Genomic DNA, 24,986 nt, shown 5'->3' with positions numbered 1-24,986 from the left:
CTGTAAAATATCCGTAATGCCCCTGAGATCCTGATATGTTGTTTATATGTAAAATGAGCGTAATGATGTAAACTTTGCATTAGCGATATGTTTTTCACGAAATTATATTACATATATAAATAAGTGCATTGTTAATTTTAAAAGAGTTGTGAGCTACATAGCAATCTCATGTTCCCCTTGCATTTTCTATGGAAGCAGCTATACTATCACGAATTGTGTTCAAAGTAACTTCATTCTCTCCCTCTATCCCACGACCATCATCTTGAGTTTGTTCCTCAACATTTGATGCTCCTGGCATATACTCCTCATCTGCATCACACCTCTCAAACTCCTTATCACGCAACTGACTATCACGAATGAAATTGTGTAGCACAAAACAAACTATAATGATCTCTTTCTGCCGGTTAGCTGAGAAACTCGGCATAGCTTTCAATATGCGCTATTTTTGCTTGAGAACTCCAAATGCTCGCTCAATGACATTGACGGAGAGAGGAGTGCAAAAAGTTGAATAACTCATGCTTTCCTTGTGGTGGACGTCCACGACGATGACGAAATTCTGGTATATGGTACGTAGTCCCCTTAAAAGGTGCAAGGTATCCAGTTCGATTTGGATAACCGGAGTCAACAAGATAGTATTTATCTAAAAATGAAAAATAAGTTAGCATTGTAAATAAATGATGATCAAAGTGTATAAGGGACTATTTACCTTTAGGAGGTACAGAAAATGAAGGAAAATTTGCCAATGCATGGTTAAGGATCCGTGTATCATGTGCGGAACCCGCCCATCCAGCAACCACAAATGTGAACCTCATATCAAAGTCACATATGGCAAGTACATTTTGTGATGTATATCCATAACGATAAGTGTAGTTAATTACCTCATCAACCGGAATAATAACCGGAATATGTGATCCATCTATTGCACCAATAGCACCCTTGAAATGAGGCCAGAAACGATGTTCTTTCAACTTCTCATGTTCATTGCTAAATGTTGGATCTTTCGGTTTGATGTTATGTTTTGCTAATTTAAGTAAACACTTCAATACCTCCTTAAATTTCATATGAACTGTCTATGTTGACCGGACAAAACGGTTTTCAGCTTGGGAAAATGACTGAGGCCCTCCAACAATCCATAAGAATATTGCTAATGATTCTATTGATGTAACATTTTTAGAGGATTTCAAACCATACGAAGACACCAATAAATTATGAAGAGCCATAAAACCCTCTGTAGTCATCCGAAACATCTTGTAAAAGTATCTTGGACGCTTGAAGCACTTCATGACCCAATCATAACCAGATTCCGGATCTTCGTTTGCTCTATATTCAGCTTTATTACCATATCGCTCATTGTAAAGAGCAGCCATATTTCCAAGAAGAGCAGCATGTTGAGATAACTCATTTAGTGAAATAAGAGACTGCTGCCCTTTTCTAGCCAGCTCTTCCATATTCGCATCCATCTAAATCGTTCAAAAAATGCAAGAAAAAATTATTAAACATACACAGAAAAAATAGTTCCACCATACAATACAAATCTGGTTCGAACATATATAACAAAACTGGTTCCACGGTAAAAAACAACACTGGTTCCAACATACAAGACAATTGTTCGAACATACGAGAACGTAAGCAAATAAATGGTTGAAACACAAGAGAAATTGATCTATGTGGCCTTCTTTATCTCGTGCTCCCTCTCAATCAAATCAAACCTTCCTTCGTTTGTTTCAAGTGCACCAAAAAACTCTCTAAACTCAGGCTTCATGATTAACAAGTGAGCTGTGTGCATCAAAGCAGTTTTTTCTTGAATCCCACAATCCTTCACCATTCTCATGGCTTGTGTAATAGTTGGAACAGGGCTGGATTGCGGAGGAGCCGATGATGCTTCAAGACTTGACCCAATTTTATCAGCTGCACTTTCAATCCTCATGCATGTGTTTCTGTACATCCGAAAAAATGGACTCTTCTCCTCCTTCTCTTCAGTCGGACTAGACAATTGTTTGCGCTTCTTTCCTGCTGGTTTTGGTTTCTCAATAGGAGTAATCTCCACTGGTTCCTCATCACTCGAGTCACTTGAAGAAATATCTCCCGGACATGATGCGGAAGCACCAGTAACATGCACCTTCTCAAACAGCAGATGCAAATCATTAAGGTACTTCGGCCCCCGCTTTTGAAACTTGACATGGACACACTTGATACCTCTCTCTGGGTTGTTGCATCGCTGTAAAATAAATTTAGCAAGGTTAGGAATGAAATATAACAAAGGCAAATAGAATTCCCTTCAATAAACAAAACTTAACTCACCGCAAGATGTTCATCCCACCACGTGCTAGAACACTCAACAGTTTGATTCGCATCATCCCATCCAAGCCCAGTGGCAGCATTTTTCAGTTACATGAACACGGTGTAATCTTTTTTCATGTTGTCCAATTTATTCTTCAATTGTGACCTCACTAGTTTCAACCCGGTTCTTGCAAAAAGTTTATCCTCAAGGTTCTTCCAACCAGTTCCAGTGAAATAACCATTTAGTCTATTCCCAAGAATAAGCTCCTCCTTACAAATGTCAATGAAGTGCTTCAAAGTGGCATTATCCCACACCGCCTTTTCACCCATCACTAATGTGAGGATCACAATCAACTATGTTTTCATTCACAAGCAATCGATGTATTAATCCAAATGTTAAGAAAATAGAAATAAACTAGTGAGGGGCATGTTAAGTCAAAATGTTAAGTCAAAACAAACAGGGGCATGTTTTAAAAGCAGATTGTTACAATCCAAACCCCCTTACACCACAATGTGCAAGCTGCATCCCACCAGTTTCACATCTTTTAAGAATACAGCTTTTCAAAACCCGCAATCTATAGCTTCTCTTATTTTAAGAATCCAAAGCTAAAACAAGCATATCAATAGCAAACTGTTCCAGGTCCATTGTGTAAGTCCAACAAATTGTATCAACATAAGTAAAAAAAGGTTAAAAAATAATAACCCTCCATTCAGATAAGTAAATTATGTATTAAGGTAGGAAAAACCCCCATAAGAAGTCTAATTGTAGTCGAAGACAACGAACTCAGTCCTTGGATTGAGTCTGGACCACGGTAGATTAGAAGTTGAGTAAGTCCATCATCTTAGAAAGGAACATTTTTAACAGAAATAGGAAGGGGCATTATCTGGAAATGAAGCAAATAAGTTCCTATGTATTTTAGTCCCAATATTCTCTCAGCCCATTTTTTGTCTTAACCTCTCATGCAATGTTCCCCAATTCTCCTTCAAACCAATATTTGTCAAAGTTAAAACAAAATGGCTCCAAGCATACTGTAGTGCCATTCACCAGATCGACACAACTAGCCATACATGGTACTACCACTACTACCACATCAAATGTTCCAATTCATTCAATACGTTTCGCAGTGCACGGCAATCCGGTGTAATCTAATAGCACTTCAATAACAATACGGAATATAGTAACCAAATTTACAATTACATAACTAAAAAAGGTCCCATATACAAATGGATGCATCAATTATTCAATTAATCACTCAATTTCTGAATTCAAAAGTGAAATCAAGATGCAATCATGAAATGGAATGAGAGAGAAAGCAGTACACACCAGAGGGAATGGATGCTGTCTGCTGGGGCTGGTGCCCTTGCCCCCTGCAGCTCTCGTCGGGGCGGCCAGGCGGGAGGCCGCGGGTGCGGGCCGGTGCGGGGCTGCGGGAGTCGAAGGGGGCCGGCGGCGACGCAGCCGCATGCGAAGGCGCGGGCGCGGGCGCCGGGGGGGCGGGGGAGCGGCCGCCGGGGGCGCGGCCACCGGGGGCGCGGGCGCGGCCGCCGGGGGTGCAGGGGCGCGGCCGCCGAGGGAGCAGGGCATCCAACCCTAGCGCTAATGGTGCAGGATTGGGGGAAGCGAGAGGAGAACGAAGGAAAAGGAAAGGGAGAATCGAACCGGTACGCTGTGTAACGGATGGCAGGCGGGTAAATTTTTTTATCTTCCTGCTGCAAACGCCGCGAAACGCTGGGGCGATCGGCTGTGGGAGCTGAACGTAGAAAAGCAGGTGCGTTACGAAACGTAGAGTTGCGTTCCAGCATGTTTGGTTCGGCTTTGACGTTCCGAACGCAAACGCAGGTCACCGGACACTGAACCAAACGCGGCATCAGTATCTTTCTCGGTGTCTTTTTCCTGCTGATACACTACTTTTCTTAGTGCCCAACTCAAAGGTATGCAACATTTAGTATGCTGATGGGAGTGTACTATCATAAAAAATCAAGTGAAGGGACCTTCTTTAAATTGTTGTTGATTATTAGCTTTGTCCTGTACAGTAGACGATGCAATTTTAAAATATATTTGAGCCCTATAATAACTAATTATTTGACTATAATTATGGAAAAGGTTATATTATATTTATATATCAACAGAAAATTAATTGCAAGTTCTGTATTTGAGTTACATTAATTGAGTTGCAAGTTCTGTATTTGAGTTAAATTAATTGTAGAAGAAACTTTTAGCGAGTAAATTCCTGCTATGCCACTGGATGTTATACCAACCTCTTATGTACCACTCAAAATCTTTACTCCTCTTCTGTGCCACTAGTTCATAAACCGCTATTGAAAAGACACTTTTCCCCTCCTTTGAATGAGAGGGAGCTAAGGCTATATGCCTACCTCTCTTACCTGCCATTGGGCACTCAATATTCTTACACAATAGTACAAGGTCAATTTTGAGGGTTTTTGGCAGGCAAGCATATAGTAGGTGCGTGCTTACGAATGAATTAGCTACGCATACGTGAGATAATCACTCATTGTTAGCATGTTTAACGACATGGCGGCGAACCCAATTCTCATGTTCCCGATCTAGATGATGTTTATCCCTGATTAATGTGAACTATATTGCGTCACGCGGGGCAGCAGCGTGGAGCTAGGCGACCGGTCTGCCTCGCGCGCCCTGGCTCATGGCGGCAGGCGGCGGCGGCGGGCTCCGCTCGCCAGCGTACATGACGGCGGCGCCGCCGTCCACCACGTGCTCCACGTGCCGTAGCCCGTATGCATGCGTGTCCCAAGGCCCCGTGAGCATGAACGCGAGGCTGGGATTAAAGAGTTCGTGAGATCAAGTTTGTAGGATTTTTAGGATTTTTAGCTTCTATGGATGGAGTCCAATCCATATACAAGATGGTCCATATCGCTGTTAAGATGTCCAAGTTATAGTGAAAATGTGGAGACTACCAATGATGGTGACAAGTGTCGGCTGAAAACAGGCGACCGGTTAAACCGACGGCATCAAATATGAACTGAGCGGTGCATTGAACTACGCAATAGCGATCAAGTGCAGAAGAACTTAGTACCACCGGTTGAACTGATGCTATAAGTATGGAGGCGTCGATGCAGTGAGGAGATAATATGGCAATCAAGTGAAGAAATGACAGAGGCACCGGTTAAACCGACAGTGCAAAAAAGGTATCGGTGCAAGTGTGCTGTGGTTAGTCAGTACGCATATTTTGGTTCCTGAAGGGTTCCCAGGTAAAGTCTTCAGCACGGTAGAACCGACGGGCGTCGTGCAAAAAGTCGGTGAAATGACGTCAGCAGAAGATGGCAGTTGGAGTTCAACGGCTAGTGGGCAGGCTGTGTGCGACCGGTTAAACCGACGGTGGCGACGGTTTAACCGACGCTTACGCTTTTCAAGGAAAAAGATATAACGGCTAGGAGTGGATCTCTAGCCTATATAAGATCTCACCCCGGGTCATCTGAGGCGGCTGGAGTTCATGAGAAGCCTCTTGCACTTATAAGAAGTTCTCCAAGCCTTAGTTAGAGTGAGAGTGCAAGGTGTAGTTGTCTTGTGTGCTGGTTCTCGAGTGAATCAAATCTTGTATCTTGGTGTGCCGGTTCCTTGAAGTTATCGTCAAGTCTTCGGCCCTCTGGCTTGGCGTGGAGCGGCGATGATAGATTTGTGCGGGGGGCGTGGAGACCTCCTCCTCCATGGAGAAGTTACTTAGTGGAGACGGCATCAAAGTGATCGGGAACTTGGAGTGAGTCTTAGTGGCCGAACTTTTATGGCAACTCAAGAAAAGTCCCGGAAGAGACTTGGTGATCGGAAAATAATACTTTTTGTGAGTGTTTCAACAACGTGGACTAAAGGGGTGGTTTTGTACCAACCGATACCACAGGATAAATCCGCACGTCAAAAGTTTGCTTGTGCATTTTATACTCGCAATCTTGTGTCCCTTTACTTTCGTAGAATAGTATCTTGATAGGATTGGCTGTAGGTTGGAAAACTCTTTCGGATGAGATTTTATCACTAGAAGAACCTTAATTACACATCTAGTTTAGCATGTTGTAGTTTATATTTTGTGCAAACTGGTTAAGCCACGGATTAAAATTTTTAAAAAAAATCTAATTCACCCCTCCCCTGTAATCCTACGAGCTCCGATTCCTTTCAGCCGGCCGTACACGACGACCTCCGCCCTCAAGCCATCTGCCTACGCACGTCGGCGTTCGCGTCATCGTCCCCAGCCGCTCACGGTCGTCAGACCACGACCGCGGCCACCGCCAAGCGGCAGGCGCTCCCTCTCTTTCTCCCCCAGATGAGCTAAAAATTTGGCCATGGCTGGGGAATTGGGTTATTAGGGATCGTGTTGAGGACGGTTTAACTGGCTGTGGGGCCGGGCTTTAAGGTGTGCAGTAGGTGGGCTATACCGTCAGTCCATGGAAGGGCAAAAATAGCATTAGAACCAAAATCTGACGACGACGGTGACAATTTTCTGATAGCAAACATGGAAATTATATAATTTTCAATAGCATACGAGGAAGGCTCAAAATTTATCCAAGTAGGAGCACGACGCTCTTTCCTCTTCGAGGAAAGTGTGTTACTCTTCTCAAAGTAGTTCAAGATTTTGCCCGGTGAAAATTGACAGTTTATTTCCCTGATGACTTTTCTGTTTAGAATCAGTAGAAACATCTATGGCCTGTTTTACTGTCATGTGATTTTGGTGGTTAATAATTTAACAAAATCACTTGCTAAGTATAAAGGACCTTAACATCATTTTATGTCTTCAGATTTATCCTAGTAAATTGATAATTAAGTGCACAATTTTCTATGGTATATACGCCATCAATTTTTCTGGGTCCTAGTGAATCAAACAAAAAACAGCAACTTATTACACGTCTGGTTTGATTGGGCTTCTGCTCAACTTGTAATGCAATCGGAGAATGAAGGCCGATTTCGTTGAGCCAAACAAACGGATGTCTTCTGAAAAGGACTCGCTAATTAAAAGCGAGCTTTCTGCTGTTGCTTCTCACTTCATCACTGCAGTAGTATGTTGAATGGTTAAGTTCAACATGGTAATGACGTGATTCGGTGATTGGAAACGACTCTTCTCGACGCAACGCAACGCAACGCAAGCAGCTACGTGTCCAACACTCTTCGTAACCACCACCACGAGTGAGTTCTCTCTTGGGCTTATCCTAACCTTACTTCCTCCAGTTAGGATTACTTGACGTTTTTTCAGAAAAATACAACTACATGCAGCCCATTTTGATCTTCTGAAACGATGACAACTAAATTTTGACTGGAGGGAGTAGTGCTTATTTGGTGAAGCTATACCCACCAAAATCAGTTTAGTTTCAGGACTCGTTTGCAGCACGTCAGGCTGTCGTCAGACGGCAGCTTGCTTCATGGCCGCCGGGGACACCCTGTCATCCTCCGTCGACTGCATCCTCGGATCGTGCCTGTAGGTGTAGCTCCACGCGCAGAACACGTAGAGCGCCAAGGATACGAGCCCGAAGAGCGCGAGCAGCCAGTAGAAGAGGTCGAGGCGGCCGGCGTCGAGGCTGGCGCCGCCCAGCCACCCGCCGCGGCGAGCGGTGGCGCGGTTGACCACCCGGATGAGGGAGCTCCCGAGCCACGACGCGGCGCCGAGGACGCAGAAGAACACGGCGCCGCCGATGGACTTCATGCCGGCGGAGGCCTCGCTGTAGAAGAACTCGAGCAGGCCCACGAAGGAGGTGACGTCCATCACGCCCAGCAGGAAGAACTGCGGCGTCAGCCAGAACACCGACATCCTCCCGGCGGCGGAGCCCCTGCGGCGGGCCTCCACCGCGGCGGCCGCGGCGAGCGCCACGACGCTGGACGCGAACCCGGCGCCGATGCGCTGCAGGGGCGTGATGCCGCCGGCGTAGCCCGTCGCGCGCCGCAGCCGGGGCACCGCGGCGCGGTCGTACGCCACCAGGATCACCATCTGGAACACGACGGGGATCACGAACAGGCTCGCCGGCGGGATACTGGTGCCGCCGAGGCGGGTGTCCATGGTCCCGCCCTGCTGCACGGAGAAGGTGAGGAGCAGCGGGATCGGGAGGTAGCCCAGGACGGAGCTGAGGAAGATGGGCAGCATGCGGAGGATGATCTTGGCCTCCTCCACCTGCGTCACCGTGCACAGCGACCACCGCCGGGTGTCGCCGTCGTCCACGGCAGCCTTGTCAAGGAACCTTTGAATTGAGAGGCAGTTACGGGAACCCAAGGTTAGTCAACGTGTGCACCAACCCGTCTGAGCACGGCGACCGTGTGGTCCAGCTCCAGCATGATGTCATCAATAAACCACAAGAAAAATAAAATCATCATTGGGTATATCTATTGTGACGGTGACTCGATCTAAGGATCTTCGAGACGCGAGACTTTCGTCATAATAAAGCTGATTTCATCACAAAAATACAATTTTTATAGCATTTTTGCTTATAATAGAATCCCAAATCTATTGGAGTGAGATTAAAATTGGGAAGCCAATTTTTGTATTCTGCAAAAAAAGCATTGGCAATGCCTTCACCCAGTTCACTTCTCTGTGATGGCTTCGAGATTTTGCACGCAGTAAAAAAACTCCTTTTTACATGACGAAGCTCAAGCACAAATGTAAAAGTCAATTTGAAGACACAGATACCGTAAGCGGTTTCTTCGTATTTTAAATTTTTTTTTTTGCTTTATTATTTTTGTCATAGATGTATTGTGAAACAGAGGGAGCACTCTTCTAGGCAGGTAGACTGGTAGAGATGATGGACAGCACGCCCACTTACTTGAAGCCTGAAGTTCTCTCCAGCACTTCGATGCTTGTACATGTTCCTTCAGCAGCATGATGCATCTCCATCAAATTATCAGGCACTGGAAGATTCCTCTTCCGAAAAGCAGACACAAAAACCTGTGCTTCACACAAGAAAATCGATCAACAAAATAGCGCAGCAATTCCATAGAAAATAGTACAGCAATTTTATTTCAAAAGAAAATAATCTTATCAAGTCTGCTAGCTCGGAAATAAATGAACTGATCCATGCACCTGAAGGATTCTGGTGAGGGGGCTCCCCGTGGGCTCCTGGTGCCGGTAGAACGGCAGGCCGGCGAGGAGGACGACGGCGCCGAGGAGCGCCGCGAGCGCGGAGAGCACGAAGCCGAGGTCCCAGCCCTCGTTGTTCTGCACCCACACCACGAAGACGAGCCCCACGAGGCCGCCCAGCGAGATGCAGAAGGCGAACCAGTTGAAGAAGCTGATCTTGCCGCGGAGCTCCCGCGGGTCGCCGCCGTCGAACTGGTCGCCGCCCAGCGCCGCCGCGCACACGCGCACCGCGCCCTCGCCCAGCGGGATCACCCACAGGCCCAGGGTCAGCAGGCCCAGGTTCCGGCCGCTCACCGCCGTGCACTCGTCGGGGTGGTTGGTGATGTCGCACGGCGGCGGGTGCAGCGACGGGAAGTGTGCTTGGCATGCTAGCAGCATGTAACCCTGTGCATGGCAAGAAATTAACAAGACGACTGATCAAACAGCTCACCAGATAAATTGCAATAATGTGCCAATTTTTTATGGTACTCGCCAAAATCTCGATGGGGGCGAAGATGAGGATGGTGTAGAAGCGTTTGATGTAGGAGTCGGAGATGAAAGCACCAAACAAGGTGAAGACGCAGATTGCTCCATACAAGTTGGTGGCGGTGGTGGAGGCGTCGGCGATGCCCATGTGCATCGTGCCATGCAAGTAGCTCACGACGTTCAACAGCATCGGGATGTTTCCAATGTTTGTCATCACAACAAGGACTGCAACGAAGAAGTGGAATAGATTCATCAACATTTTACTCTCATTATTTACTGACATGCATCTTCTGATGGTGTTGTTACTTACAGTGGATGAACATGGTGGCTTTCATCCCACCATGCCGCTTTGGGTTAACCGGCTGTCCCTTCCAGTCTACAAGGCCTTCCAAAGCCATGGCTAGCTCTCAGTAGTACCTATTGTATAATCCAACAAGACTTGATGACCAAGCTCTCTTGGTTTTTTGTGTGTCATTCTCCTCATGATCTTTGCAAGCAACAAGTGCATTTTATAGCCATGGAATGTGAGCAACCCAATGAACCCATCGCATTTTTTGTGGACGTAAGGGCTGCTAGAAGCCTAGTAGGTAAACTAAGCTCATATCGTGCTTGCTTTTCTCCGTGATCATGCACGACCCGTTTGATTAGAAGGGTGTTTGTGTGATCGTATCCCAAAATAATAATTGTTAAGTCACTTCCACCATATCACGTGAGTTTTTAGCTGGCGAGCTGAAATTTAGTTAATCAGCTGGGAATTAGCAGTTGGGTTTATTTGGATCAATTAGAGCTAAAATAGCTGGATAACTCTACCTAGATGGATCCAACAGACCCTCACCCTGCTTTTTACATAATTGGGATCGCCTCAAAGTTCAAACATCCTCTCCTGGTAACAAGTTTTGAGGCCTTCTAACAATATCACCTCAGTATATAAAAAAAATCCCTTATAGGGTCCAGAGCCAAAAAGAGCCACATGTGCTGACTTTTTTGGTGAGGCTCTAGCCAAGAAGGCATTAAGGGAATGTATGTATCAATGATAATTCTGATCAATTATTTGCTCATAATAAATAGGTGACACAACAATTTCTTCTATAGCAAATTTTCAGTCTAGTCAACTTCGTCATAAGCCAGTCACTGTACAAACTACTCCCTTTGTCCAAGAATGTAAGGCGTATTTTGTTCGGCGTGTGTGGAACATTATGCCAATTCAAAGTGCGATTACCCAAAGCTGTTGCTTAAAATGTGTTTTCCTCGGTAGTTTTTGATGAACTTTATATAGTTTCATTAAATTTACTCTTACGGAAACAATGTCCTGAACAAGGAAAACGTGGTCAACTTATGGTGAATAAATTAAAGAAAGGTTTCTTGAAATGACCGTAGTGCAGCGTTCATCATTTTCAATGAGTGATCATATATCCATATTATCTGTTCAAGACTTATCCAGTAAATGAGTTGCGATCCTCCTTCGTTCTATGGCTAATTTGCCATCATTATCCGTCTTTTTTCGAGAGCAACTAGACATTACTCTCTCTATTTTTATTTACATATCGTATTAGGTTTGTCCTAAGTCAAACTTGACCAACTTTAACCAAATTTAATTTATAGAAAAAAATAATAACATTTACAATTACCAAATTTGTTTCATTGAATTCACCATGAAGTATATGTTGATAGTGCATACGTTGGATAGTATAATTGTTGCTATATTTTTCTATAGACTTAGTCAAACTTTGACTTAATATATGTATGACCCCTGAGTAGTCATCTGACTTTATCAGCAACTGTTTATATAAATGATTTCCCACAGAAATGCCCGTCGAACCTAAAAGGTGGTAAGTGCGGTCTTGGCCCGAATGCGCCAGATCCTAGGTATGTCGCTAACTAGCTAGGTCAATGACAGCAAGTGATGCATCACCTGGGGCTATAAGACTCAAGATACGAAAAGCTTTATTAGTGCAATGGTAAAGCATCATGCATCTTTTAGAAAAAAACTTTGGTTCATAGATGCCAAAATCAACTTTTAGCCTAGCCCATCAATAAGACGGCCACAGATGCATAGCACAACACTTGCATATCGGCTCTCGATCTGCGTGGTTTATTAAGATTTATCCAAATTATAGATGTGTCCACATCAAAGCATAGATCCACCAACGACTAAATCTTAATTCTTCATAAAAGCTATGAGACTCTTGTGTGGCGAACCACCGCAGTGTGGCATGGCCTCAAGCGCACTTCGATCACCTGGAACAGGAAATGGTGGGTGGTGCGTAGAGCTATCACACTTACTCCCTAAAAAGGCATCGATCCTTCTCTGCACCCCGCTACTAGTGAAGGGATGTGTCACAAAGGATCTTTATTTGCTTGGCCTGCATGCATCTACAATGCTACTTTTTCAGGAAGCGTACATCACTTTGACTTTGCTAGCAAAAAGGCAAGATAATCCGTGATAAAGAATAATCCTTCTGCACTGGCGTTATCCACACACAGGTTCCGAGTTGGAGGAAACACAAGATGCCCTCTACACATGCCACTGATCTATCCATTGGCAGTCCACAAATGAGTGATCTCAGTGAGTGAGGACGTCGCCGGCCGTCCTCTCTGCCACACGTGGTGATCGATGTCAGTTGCTAATGCTGTTTAACTGGACTGGGAAATATGTACGCCGGCATTTGCTGTTTGGGTAATTAGGTAGTGCTTGTTTGGCCACTCAGAAAACAAGAGGCCACAGAGGATGAAAGCTACTGATCATCTGTAACCACCATGCACTCTAGCCAGCTAGCTACTTCCCAAGGTTGGTGACTGTCAAGCTAGAACAACCTGCACTGGTTCCACACTTTCCATTCATGTTGGGATCAGGTAAACTGACTGTACGATCTCTGGCCCTGATCTGATAGCATGAATAGTGAGGCGATAGGCGTAGGAAAAAAAGAAGTGTTTATATTTTGTCAACCAATGTCTGTTTTCGCTTGAGCTAGCTTTAGTACCAACCACTTACTTTACGTTTCCGGTATGCCACAATGATGAAAATTTCACCCAGAACCTAGTATTGTTAGTGGGTTTACGATGATGTGGTGGCCACCTTGAGGAATCTTAACATGGGCCCACATGGTGAGCATAGTTTTTGTATTCTTCATTGAGCTTCCCTTTCATTGCCCGTGGCCTTGACCTGGAGGTTGCTCATACGTGAAGCCATGGGTGACCCTCTGCCTCAGATGCACCGGATTTTAGGCAAATCCAAGCAACTGGGCTCTCATGGAAGATTGACCGGAAAAGGTTTTTTTTATAGACTTCTATAGGTATTTTCACTGCCCAGCGTCAAACATAAAGGGACGGAGCCACGGAGGGAGTAATAGCAGCGTCCAAGTGACATGATCTAGAATTACGCCACGACGGCGACACATGCCTAAAGTGGATGCACTTCTCTTCAGCTTCTTTTTTTTTTTTTGAGCGAACTCTTCAGTTCAGTTGGCAGTGCAACTAAATCTTACTAGGTTGGGTTGGGCCATTGCTTATTCAAATTTGGGCAGGTAAATAACATACAGCCCACCCGGCCAGAAGCCCACCTACTAGCTAGGCCAGCAGACCAACCGATGGCCCACCTAACAAAATATTGATCAATCTCAAAAAAAAACTAACAAAATGTCGATACATATGAATTAGTTACAGAGTATGCCACGATAAAAATGGTTCACGAGGTAACCATGAAAAGAATTGCTTATACGTGAGTTTGACGTGTAGTATTAAAAGTATCAAGAAAAGTAATAATAGGTTGGGAAAAAATTATATACGAAAACTGTAACTCTCAGTGAGGTCCTCTCTATGTATAGTTGACAACTTTTTAATTGGATATCATCTAGATTCCTAAATATCAAAACAAAGATCCGGTCAATAAATATAAAAAAAGGAATAAAGCTTGACATTCCTACCAGCAATGAAGCATAGCTGAGATGGTAAGAAGAGATGGTAGATCGATGCCGCCACGCCTGGATCTGGAGAGACGATGGAGGCAGCAAGCAAAGCAAGCAGACGTGGGTGTGGTCCATGAGATGAGATCCCTATTTCAGATCCAACACGGTGCCGGAGCCACAGTGCGCGAGGGCCACGGTCCTGCAACCAAAAGGTGGTGTGTTTCCTTTTTGTCCCTGCGCCAGCCAGCCCTGCTGCCTGCTGGACGAAGTAACAATATAATGCAGCCACGAGCTAGCAATGCTAGCTGCAACAGATGAACCTGATTTATCATGTCTACCAAAAGTAACAATCTGCTTGCAGAACAATAATCCAGGCCGGAGAGACGAAGACGGCGATGATCGATGCCTTCCTTAATTAGCTTGTTGAGGCCTGTTTAATCTGTTCCGAGCTGTACATGTTGCCGTCCTTCTTAGCATCGTGATGCTGACACTGAAAGTCATGTGATCATTCACAGGTAGTAGTTCTCATGATGGAAATGGTTGGTTGTCAGACAAGTGGCGTTTTCTCAGCAAATGTAATGGGGTTTCCTGAATATGTAACGAGAAGGAAAGGAAATTACCCCGGGTAAATTACTCAAATAGCCCATGTCGGCGAGGAAGGGAGCCTGTAGGCACCGTCAAGCTAATGATTGGCCTTGCAGGTACGATGATTAGGAGAGGAACACAGGGCACCGTCGGCACCATTAACTACTCCGTCCATCTGAGAACTCATGATCAGCAACAATAACAGGCACGCGAAATCATGTGGCCACCAGCAGCAGTGGAACTGACGGCAGCCGGCACTGGTGTGGCCTCACAGTCAGTGCTCATGTGAAGCGCTGCAATACTGGTCGAACGAAACTGTAGATGACAGGCGTGCATGAAACTGTCGCCGATCATCGATCTTTCCCCCACGCAATCAATTCGTTTCTCCGCTCTTTCCGCCTGATCGGAAGCAGGCTAACCGGCAGAGAAAGGAACAGGCGCCGGATCAGGTGACTACTGCGCAGTGGGCACTAGCAGGAACGGCAGTTTTTTCATCATAGTAAATAATAGAAACGGCACCTGCCTCCCTCTCTTTTCTTCAGGTAGCTGATCATCAGGCAGGCGCACTTGTTTTGATTTCCAGGTGAAATGAAAAGAGTTAACTGAAGAAATTAAAATATGCTCTCTTTGTAGACTGTTTTTTTTGTTAAGAAATTAAAAAGATGCTCTCTTTGTAGGACAGGATTCACGTGGAACTGACTATACCAAAGATAACTGTCATGTTCAAAGCTCCGCCTTCTCATCTGCCACAACGTACTGTACTAACACATGATTTGCATTTCTTTTTATCTGAATCTAACAGGGTTGGAGTTCGGTTTTGTTTCAGTCAAAGCGCAGACTGCAGATCTTTGTGCAGAACAGTTGGAGGGACCGAGAACCGAGAGAGAGGAGGGAGGCGTTGGCATTAAACAAATCAAGCACAACTAACCCAATAATTAAGAACAGCAATAACATGAATGATCCATTAATCTATTCACCCTATGACCTCCCAACTAGATGTTCAAAATTCCCAACGAACAAGTATTCCGGAGATGGGTGATGAGCACTGCATGTATTCGCAAGGAGGTACTACTAGCAGCTTGCACAAGACTACAAAGAGAGACGCAAGGCGGCCGGGTGATGGAGGCGCATCGCCGCCCTTCCATTGCCAATATGCAGCCTTCGTACAGAAAATGAAATCGTTTTATTTACTTCCTAATCAAATTAACATTTTGTTTCTCGCCGTACAAGAATTGTCAATTTAAAATTTGTATAGATGGTTAAATGAACAAAATAATAGCTCTAGGATGAAGTTGACTACAATTACGGTTTTCTTTTTTTTTGAAACGAAACAGTTACGCATTGAGAGCAAGGTATACAATGGGATATTCCGATGATCATTTTGTACATGTGAGAAACTCTCAGTGACAGTGACCTTATTATTATATTATGACCGTTTTGCCACTATATATGGTCTGGTCCCATGGATGCTTTTGATTGGGCACATAACTTTCTGAAACGAATCCAGAAAAGAAGTATCAAAGAGATCTCTTTTTAGCTGCATATCGTACAAGCGTGCACACCAACACAACCACGCACAGTCCACACACGCTTGCAAATGTGCATCCCCTCATGGCAGAAATACAAAGGTTCCACCACACAGTCCATGCTTGAGATCAGATGTTTGAGCTAGGACACACCAGGTGCTCATAAAACACTGAAAATCTCATTTTCAGGCATTTGTAAATAGCTAATTCGATGCACTTGCACTGTTGCACACCTAGAGATGCAAGTTCTGAAACGGCCTACCCTCCACATGCGTCCTGCGTACCGGTCGAGGTGCATGCGTTGGTTGGGTTGGGACGACGCAGGAGGCAGATGCCACGTCGACATCTTGGGCTGCTGGACCTGTCGATCGAGCTCGAGCAAGCAGACGATGGCGTGCGACGTGGTCCCGCCGGACGGCATCGAGATCCAGCACCGCGCGCGCCGGAGGAAAACACTGCTCGACGCCGTGCATCATTCTGAAATAAATAAATCTGAATCTGAATAATGTGGGCATGCGCCTGCCTCCCACAACACCACAATGTGGTGTGTTTCCATTTTGTCTCTGCACTTCTGCATCACGGTTGCCGGCTAGGGCTAGCTATGGAAGGAAAGGAAGCCAAGCGTTCTTGATGTGCTGACCTCTAGCGCCTGGTCTGTTTCAGGCTCCTTGATTGATGATGATCTAGCTAGGTAATGCCAGCCTCGTGATCGATCGATCGATCCAGCCTCTGACAGGCGTCAGTGTCTGTGTGGTGTTTGGCAATTGCCTAATCTTCTGCATGGGAGACGGCTGCCTGGCCTGGCCAGCACTGTTCGGCCAGACCACACCGCCCTGTCTGGCGGATCCAGGACAGGTGTCCCCCTCTTTCCACTAAAACAAACCGTGGACTCGCATCGGCTTCATGACACGAACAAGAAGAAATTACCATGGGCACTGGTAGCAGAGCCTGAATGACCATGTCGGCATGGAGGATAACCACACAGTTTGGCAGCTAGCTAGCACTATGATCAGGCGAAGAGATTAACGGGCACGCATGATCGCCGGGCACGCGAACCCTGCTACAGGTGGTGGCGAGGCCCGGCATGGCCAGTGGCCACACACGGCTCGCAGCGTTGGGCGCAAACCGACGGAGCCGAAGCAACAATCGTCTCTCCTCCGAGTCCATGGATCCGGTCCGGGTCCCTTTTGGCGGTGTGTGTCTCATGATTGTGGTTGCGGCAACAGAGAGATCAGGCTAATGGTAACCGGCAAAGGAGCAGGCGCCGGATCAGGTGAAAGAGCTAGTGGCTTTTTTTTTTTTGCCTTTGAAACTGTTCGCTGGTTTTGATTACTACTAGTTAGTGGAATAAGCTAAGGTAACTGCAGTAGCTTAATCGCCTGAATTCTATTGGCAGACGGCATACAAAAAGATGCCTGACCTCCAATGTTTGTGTTTATATAAAAAAACACAGACACAGAAACTCCCCTTCATTATCTTTTTGCCCACTGCATATGCATTGCAACAGCACAGAAAAACAAAACGCATTAATTGCCTGACTGTTCACATGGAACGGAACTGATGTGGTAGAGATGGTCATGTTCTCAAAGTTAAGTTCGGTGTTCCTAATAACTAGTCCAGGTGGTATCTGGCTTGGAATCCTTGGAACCGAGCTGGAAACGCATTAAAAATCTTCAGAAACAGCAGCGCACATGATTGCGTCTGTTTTCCTCTGAATCTAACAGCAGCTCTGGTTCCAGTCAAAGCGCCGCCCGCGGACCGCAAATCTTTGCGCCAAGACTAAACAAGTGGAACAGGGGAGAAGGATTAAGAAACGAAGCACAGACAGATACTCATGATTAAGAACACCAAATGAAGCGGACAGCTGTGCCAACCAATGATTAAGAACCGCAGCAACAAGGTTGGGATCCATCAATTATTTATTCACTCTGATGCCCTACCCAATGTGCCCTAGATTAATCAACTGTTATTCAGAACATTATTTGGATCGCTACTACAAAATAATAGTTTATTTCCTGGAGATTGGCTTGGCGCTGGGTTGGCACCGGACAGCAGGTCGCGCTGCAGGATCGGAGCACCGCAAGACGGCAACCAACCTCCCCAGCCTCCCACGTCAGCTACGTGCGATGTTCGCCCCACCAAACTCCCCGGCTGCAATCATGGCAGCCGCCAACGCCCGCCGTCGCAGCAGCAGCGGCGGCGCCGCGCTTCCGTTGTCGTCGCTTTACAGCAGGAGCAGCGATGCGTCCGTGATCTGATCCGGGTCATCGTCCAGCGGGATGCTAGCGTCTCGGTCCATCGATCTGTCATTTGGTTGTCGGCGGCGGCGGCGGCGATCGTTTCTTCCGGTGGCGTGGTGCTCGCCGGCGCGCACGGCGTCGCCGGGCGTTCAGCTGCAGAGGCGGACGGTGCACGCCACCGCCTGCGCCCAGTACTTGAGCCGCGCCTTCACCTCGTCGGGGCTGTCGCCTGCGTCATCCAAGAGCGGAGAAGATAATGGCGTTAAGGACAGGTCGGGTGGCGACAAAGAAGAAGGGATCAGATCGTCGACGACTCGACGAGCGGGTGGGCGGGCGTCCTTGGTTCCGTGCCGGGGAAAAGATTCCATCTTGATGTGGACAACAAGTTGGCTTTCTCCGGCGACCGAGGAATAACAAACAATCCAAGCCGGCAAGTCCCGCACGGATGCTCGCTTACCGGGGCTGGAGATCTTCCAGTTGGTGACGGGCGGCGCGGGGTCGGCGGCCTGGTGGTGGGCGTCGTCGAGGAGGCGCTGGCTCATGGAGTAGCAGAGCTCGAGCGCCGGGAGCGTGCCGCGGAGCTCGGGGATCTCGTCGTAGCTGAAGCCGAAGCCCAGGTCGGCGCAGCCCTTGAGCTCCTCGAGGTCGTCGTCCGTGAGGCTCCTGGACCGGCCCACGCCGTCGTCCGCGGCCCCCGGGGCGGCGGCGTCCGCCGCGAGCAGGACGGGCCTCGCGTCGCGCCGGCCCGGCCACGCCGCCTCCCACTGCGCCCCGCGCCACACGTCCTCGGCCTCGGGCGCCGCGGCGGCGGGGACGGCCTGCCTGCTGGCGGCGCGGCGGCGGCGGCGGCGGCTGCGCGGGCGGCGGAGGAGGGAGGCGGGAGGCGGGGGCGGCGGCGGGGAGGCGGAGGTGGTGGACGAGACGGCGGCGGGGAGCTCGGGGTCGGAGTCGGAGGTCCACATCTCGGGCGCCTCGGGGGTCTGAGCGCGTCGTCGCGGATGGAGGGGTGAGGTGTGAAATGGTGGTGAGTGGGTGGGGGGTGCGGGCTATTTGTACTGGGCTGGGTGGGTGGGTTGGGGGCCCGCGTGGATGGACATACCATGTGCCCGTTCATGCTGGCATGGAGATGGCGGGTGGGTGATGGATCCGTGTGCATGGACGCTTGGTTTTGCGTCGACGATGGGGTGGGTGGGTGATGGTTCATGCTCCTGTTGTCCGTCGCAATGGATTGGTGGTGTGCGATCGTGGTAGCATCATTCCTTCCGTTTCTGTCTCTGTCCTGTCCCGTCCCGTCGTCTCTCGCTCTCGCCGGCCGCCGTGCCCAACCACGCCACTGCACGCGACGGATGTCCGTCCTCCGCCCCGCTAGCTGGAGAGACGTACCGGAGCGTGGTTATGCACCACCGTGACCGGCTGGGGATGATCGACGCGTGGACGCTGGTTTTGGCGCGCCTGGGCATGAAGGAAACGATAGGATAGGGGTTCCAGGATGGATGGCCGAGCTCGTCTCACCGAAGGAATCTGCTTCCGTCAGTGTGCGTGCAGGAAATTAAGGCATCTATCTCCAACGACTGTCGCCGTTCTATATGTGACACGTGCACCCACCTACAGTACTATATGATGCATGGTGCTCAGCTGTGACCGGCCAATCAGGGGAGCATAGATAGGTACCGATAATGTATGATCCTACCCGGCCCGTTAAGACGTGCAACATCCGAACATACGCATCGTGCATGATGGCGACTGCGGATTGCAGAGATGCATCCTATTCATATCGTGGAGGAATCAGGACCGTGGAAAAAAAAAGAAACAAATAAAGGCGAGGATCCTGTGTGTACCAGGCTAGCACCAGCAGCGTATGTACTGCATGCCGCCGTGTTCCGGCACGGAACCACGTGCCCGGTCGACGGATATGCATGTGCATCTCTTTTCTTCTTCTTTTTTCCATTTTTTTTTTGGAGAAAGTGAAAGGATGTAATTCAGGGAGTTCCTTGACATCTGCACCTGAAACGGGGTCAACGGACCACCCCTGGTACGTTTGCATGCCAAAATGTGGTGACCTATACACAAACATGCTGGAAAACTGGATACACTTCTCGCTCGCACTCCCTGTTTTGGTTGAGTTGGCAGCAGGTAGCAGAGGCATCACTCATCAGCTCAGTCAACCGCTTCTTGTTCTTCTTTCTTTTTTTGATGGGATTCTTGTTCGTCTTTCGCCACCGCACCGAGTGCTTCTGCGCCACCGTCGTTGATGTCAAGCTTCAGGGACACGTCCTTGAACATCTTGCGGCTCAGGGTGTTGTAAACCGCTCTCGAGTACTGCCGCGAGGTGTTCCTCCAGTCCATCCCTGCTCTCATCATCAGCTCGAATTCTTCGTAGCTGATCTTCCCATCCTGTCGGAACAACACACGTGCAATATTTTTGTTAACTAGCTATCATCACTGCAAATGAACACTACGCTTAATACTGCTGATCAAATTAACCTTGTCTTTGTCGACGTCCATGATGATGTCGTCGATCGCCTTCTGGTCGCCTCTCGGAGAGAGGGCCTCCTTCAGCTCGTCGATCTCGATGTACCCGCTCCCGTTCTTGTCGAAGTAGCTGAACACCTTGGGCAGGTGATCCTCGCTACGGATCTTCTGCAGGTGGATGGAGACTGTCACGAACTCCTTGCAGTCCAGGGTGCCATTGCCGTCTATGTCTGCCTAGAGTATGCAAAGACAGGTGCATCTCAGTGGCCGTATTCTATTCTGAGAAAAATAAGATGGTTCAATATGTGTATAATTGAAGAGAGTATGTATCTCACAGCTTGCATGAGCATGTCCACGTCTGTGTCCTGGACATTGTGCCCTGTCGTTTGCAGTCCGTTCCTGAGTTCTTCGATTGTCAGGTGGCCATCCTTGTTGGTGTCCAGCATGTGGAACAGCTCCTTGATCGCCTCAAGCTCTTCGGTTGGGATGCACTCTGCCACAACCTGGACAACAAAGATAAGTTCGGCTTCGACGACTTTGAGAACATTTGTATGCATACAAAAATTTAGACATCGGCCAGTAGATATGAAAGCTTATTACAAGCAGGGCCGCCTTCTTGAACTTGTTCATCACAGTGAACTGCTTCAGCCGGGACCTCACTGCTTCTCCAAGAGGGATGTTGGGAGCTGCACTGGCATTCTGTATCCAAGGATGCTCTACATTGTTGTAGATCAAAAACGATGGTTAATTAGATTCAGCCAAACAAGTTTTAATTTGGGTAAACAAAAGTTGAAGGAATAACTGACCTAGAACCTGCTGGGCAGTCAACCGAGAGTAGGCGCTCGGATCAAGCATCTTCCTGACAAGATCCTTTGCATTGTCAGACACCTTTGGCCAAGGCTCCCTCGAGAAATCGAGGTTCGACCGGATGATAGCCTGTGCAATCCCCTCATCAGTATCTGTAAAGGACGGTCAGAGTGCAGAAAGTCGATGAGTTGCGGAACCTGGACAGAATTTTGGTGTTTCTTACATCTGTCGATTCAACTTACCAGCCCAGAAAGGTGGGACACCACATAGCAAGATGTAGAGAATGACTCCTGCACTCCAGATGTCGATTTCTTGCCCGTAGTTCCGCTTCAGGACTTCAGGAGCCATGTAGTAGGGGGATCCAACGATCTCACTGAACCTGTCACCTGAAAAACAAGTGCTCACAATAATGTGAAAATTGCTTTTTTTAAGGGAATTTGAAGCGTGCAAAAAAGATTAAAATTGGAAGCTTTGTGGTTTTGCGGTGGACTAGCTACCTGGTTTGAAGCACACAGAGAGACCGAAGTCGATAACCTTCAGAGGGGAGTTCTCAGATTTGTTGGCATACAGGAAGTTCTCAGGCTTGAGGTCCCGGTGCATGACGCCGTGCTTGTGGCAATGCTGCAAATGAAGAGGTTTAATTGACGTTTGGAATTTGTCTTTAAATTTGTGCGGTGAATGCGTGCTGGCATTTTACAGGGCTCCATTGCTAATGTCTAGAACATCTATTATTCTAGCCAAGTGATGATGTATGCGCACTAATTTTAAATAATATTTGTTCTGTGAACTACAAAGTAAACTAGCAAGGTGCACCACGCAAATAGCGCGGGTATCTAGTTTTTTTCCAATTTTTAGATTTTTTACTTTATTAAAGTTAAATGCAAATAGTTTTGTTTAAGTTGTATCTTTATAATTGCTTTGTCCTAATGGTTGTTGTTCAGATACGGTGCAATCTTTATTTCCTTTTATTATATTTTGTGGTGTATTTTTGGATAATAATTTAGAATAAAAATGAATGCTTTATATAGAAATAATTTTTTTGGGTATTTACTAAAAATAACTAAATATTATATATTTTATTTTGATATGATTATTACTTTTTTTAAAAATACCTGCAATGTACATTTTTTCTTGAGTGTTCTAGTTATCGTGCTTGATAAATAAATTATTATTTCTAGACTTGTAGAAGAAGATTTAGGTAAGTGATTCAATATACATACCACCATAAGTATAATATGATTTGTTATTTATATATTTTATTTTTACATGATTATTACTTTTTTTAAAAAAATACTTGTGATGTACAATTTTCTTTGAGTGTTCTAGTTACCGTGCATAATAAATAAATTATTCCTAGACTTGTAGAAGAAGATTTAAGTAAGTGGTTCAATATAGATACCACCATAAGTATAATATACTTTATTTTTATTATCCTCCAATCACATCCTGATATAGCTCGATATAGCTCTCTAATGCATGCTCTCCTATTGTGTTAGGTCTTGATATCTCTCCATTATACTCTCAAGAATATTTGCTCACTATACCATGGTAATTGATGATGCATCATTGATAATACACGCCATTACTTTTGAACACTGCCTGTGGCTTGCTATGGACGACCGTGCATGTCAAACATCGAGTTTCAAGTTGTTTTATTCTTTATATCACATAATTACTCCACAGTGGTTGTATCACCTATCATTCCTTCTCTTCTAAAATTTTTTGCTCTCAACCATCAACGAATGACAATGCTACGTAGCAAAACATCACCGCCTCGGTTCTTCTTGTTATCGCTATTGGTGATCGCCATGCTTTGGTAACAAATACAATGCAATCCATGTTAGAGTAATCATCAACTTCATGCCTGCACTAAGATTATGTTGTAGCTATAATATGGCTGCACTACCATGCAATCATTCCTATGCCTCTAATTCTTTTGCGCTAGTTACCTATGCGTTTTTCATATTTAGACACTTTCATATGCTCATTTTATCTAACATAAAATGTTTGTGAACTTGTTGTCCGGTTTATAACTCAAATTTAGAATTTTATTATTTGCATTTGACCTATACTATTTATTTAGCGCTTCTTAATCACTATACAAATCAACTACTATTTTTTTATATTTTAATTCTTGCATTTATCTATTTATTAGTCATATTCGATATGGATTCTTTGATCAACTGCTAAGTTTTTATTATTTCTAATTTCAAATTTAGCTATTTTGCTAATAGTAATTTTTTTGTCAAGTGTTAATGCAAATGCTAATTTTCAAATTTTTATAATTTCGAATTTAGCTATTTACTATTTGTATTTGACATGAACTCTTGGGTTAAGTTTTTTTTTTTCTAATTCTGAATTTAGCTATTTACTAATTGTATTCTGCATGGACTCTTTGGTCATGTTTTAATTTTTTTAAATCCGTAAATAACTATTTACTAACCATATTTAATATGGACTTTTAAGTCAATTTAGACCGTTAGATTTTCATAAAATCTAACAATGCAAATTTTCTCTTTTTAGATTAATGTGGAAATTTCTAGACCCTATCGGCGAACATGGTGGTTTGTTTTAACACTCTCTTATTAATATACTTATTAATATAATAGATAGACAGAATATTCTGATTTCTGAGGCATAAACTTTTGTGTCTGTTTCCTAGTACATGCACAATCTGGCCACATGCAAGTCAAATTTGTTTCCATGCAAGAGTCAAACAAAGGCAATACGGGCGTACCAGCACGACCTCCATGATGGTGCGGATGACGCCGGCGGCGGCGCGCTCGGTATAGTGCCCGCGCGAGACGATGCGGTCGAAGAGCTCGCCGCCCTCGCAGACCTCCATGACGAGGTGCACGGCGTCGCCGTCCTCAAAGGCCTCGCGCAGGCGCACGACGCTGGAGTGGTCCGGCAGGGCGCGCATGATGGCCACCTCCCGCCGCACGTCCTCGATGTCGACGCTGCTGCGGAGCTTGCGCTTGCTGATGGACTTGCACGCGAGCACCTCGCCCGTGGACGTGTCCGTGCACCGCCGCGTGAGCCCGAACTCGCCGCGCCCCAGCTCCTCGCCGAGCTGGTAGCGCCGGAGCAGCTCCTTGGCGCTGGCCTCCGCCGCCAGGCCCTCCCCCAGCACGGTCAGCGGCGCGCACGGCTGCGCCGCGGCGTCCCGCGCGCCGTTGCAGATCGAGGACAGCGTAGAGTAGGACCGCACGTTGGCGCCGCCGAGGCGCCCGCCGCGGTTCCCGACGCCGGCGCGGGCGCCGCCACCAGCCCGCCGCTTATTATTATTGCAGGACGGCCGGGCGACGCAGCAGTTCCCCATCTATCGGCGCGGCCCACGGTTGGCCGGCCGGACGACGACGGCGTAGCGCGTTTCCAGTGGCTGCCGGTGTTTTCTCTCCCTGGGACGACGGCGTGGATCTCTCTCTTCCTCTCCCTCTCCCTAGGGCAAGAGAGGATCGGAGGAGAGAGATGGAAGGAAATGGCGCTGTCGTGGTCGATGGTTTTGACAGGGAGGCAGCCCCACTTTTCCCCCGGGTCCTTCGTTCCCGTTTTGCCATTTTTAGGATTCTTCCACTGCTTCCTGCTGTGTGATCCCGTGTGCATTCTAGCTGGTTCCGTTTT

At 46.8% G+C, this 24,986-nt stretch overlaps 3 protein-coding genes and 1 pseudogene across 3 annotated transcripts; all 4 read right to left on the bottom strand.

Annotated features, from left to right (window-relative positions):
* Window positions 1–1,923: 1,923 nt before the first annotated feature.
* On the bottom strand, window positions 1,924–2,610 carry LOC112884242 (annotated as a pseudogene).
* A 4,549-nt stretch (window positions 2,611–7,159) lies between these two features.
* On the bottom strand, window positions 7,160–10,296 carry LOC112884257 (protein NRT1/ PTR FAMILY 4.3-like). Its single transcript, XM_025949629.1, has 5 exons — window positions 10,138–10,296; window positions 9,835–10,052; window positions 9,306–9,746; window positions 9,049–9,170; window positions 7,160–8,469 (listed from the first exon to the last, which is right to left on the bottom strand). The coding sequence occupies exons 1-5, from the start codon at window positions 10,223–10,225 to the stop codon at window positions 7,641–7,643; spliced, it is 1,698 nt and encodes a 565-aa protein (XP_025805414.1). The 5' UTR covers window positions 10,226–10,296; the 3' UTR covers window positions 7,160–7,640.
* Window positions 10,297–17,678: 7,382 nt separating this feature from the next.
* LOC112884060 lies at window positions 17,679–19,115 on the bottom strand. The gene is made up of 2 exons (XM_025949376.1): window positions 18,541–19,115; window positions 17,679–18,312 (listed from the first exon to the last, which is right to left on the bottom strand). Exons 1-2 carry the CDS (start codon window positions 19,043–19,045, stop codon window positions 18,233–18,235), a joined length of 585 nt encoding a protein of 194 aa, XP_025805161.1. The 5' UTR covers window positions 19,046–19,115; the 3' UTR covers window positions 17,679–18,232.
* Window positions 19,116–20,240: 1,125 nt separating this feature from the next.
* Window positions 20,241–24,684, bottom strand: LOC112884526 (calcium-dependent protein kinase 29-like). Its single transcript, XM_025949929.1, has 8 exons — window positions 24,100–24,684; window positions 21,860–21,983; window positions 21,605–21,748; window positions 21,362–21,514; window positions 21,156–21,271; window positions 20,891–21,058; window positions 20,568–20,789; window positions 20,241–20,477 (listed from the first exon to the last, which is right to left on the bottom strand). The coding sequence occupies exons 1-8, from the start codon at window positions 24,682–24,684 to the stop codon at window positions 20,241–20,243; spliced, it is 1,749 nt and encodes a 582-aa protein (XP_025805714.1).
* Window positions 24,685–24,986: the final 302 nt, after the last annotated feature.

This window comes from Panicum hallii, chromosome 3 (assembly GCF_002211085.1).
Source record: "Panicum hallii strain FIL2 chromosome 3, PHallii_v3.1, whole genome shotgun sequence".
Classification (NCBI taxonomy): Eukaryota; Viridiplantae; Streptophyta; class Magnoliopsida; order Poales; family Poaceae; genus Panicum; species Panicum hallii.
This window is presented reverse-complemented; position numbering and strand designations above follow the sequence as displayed.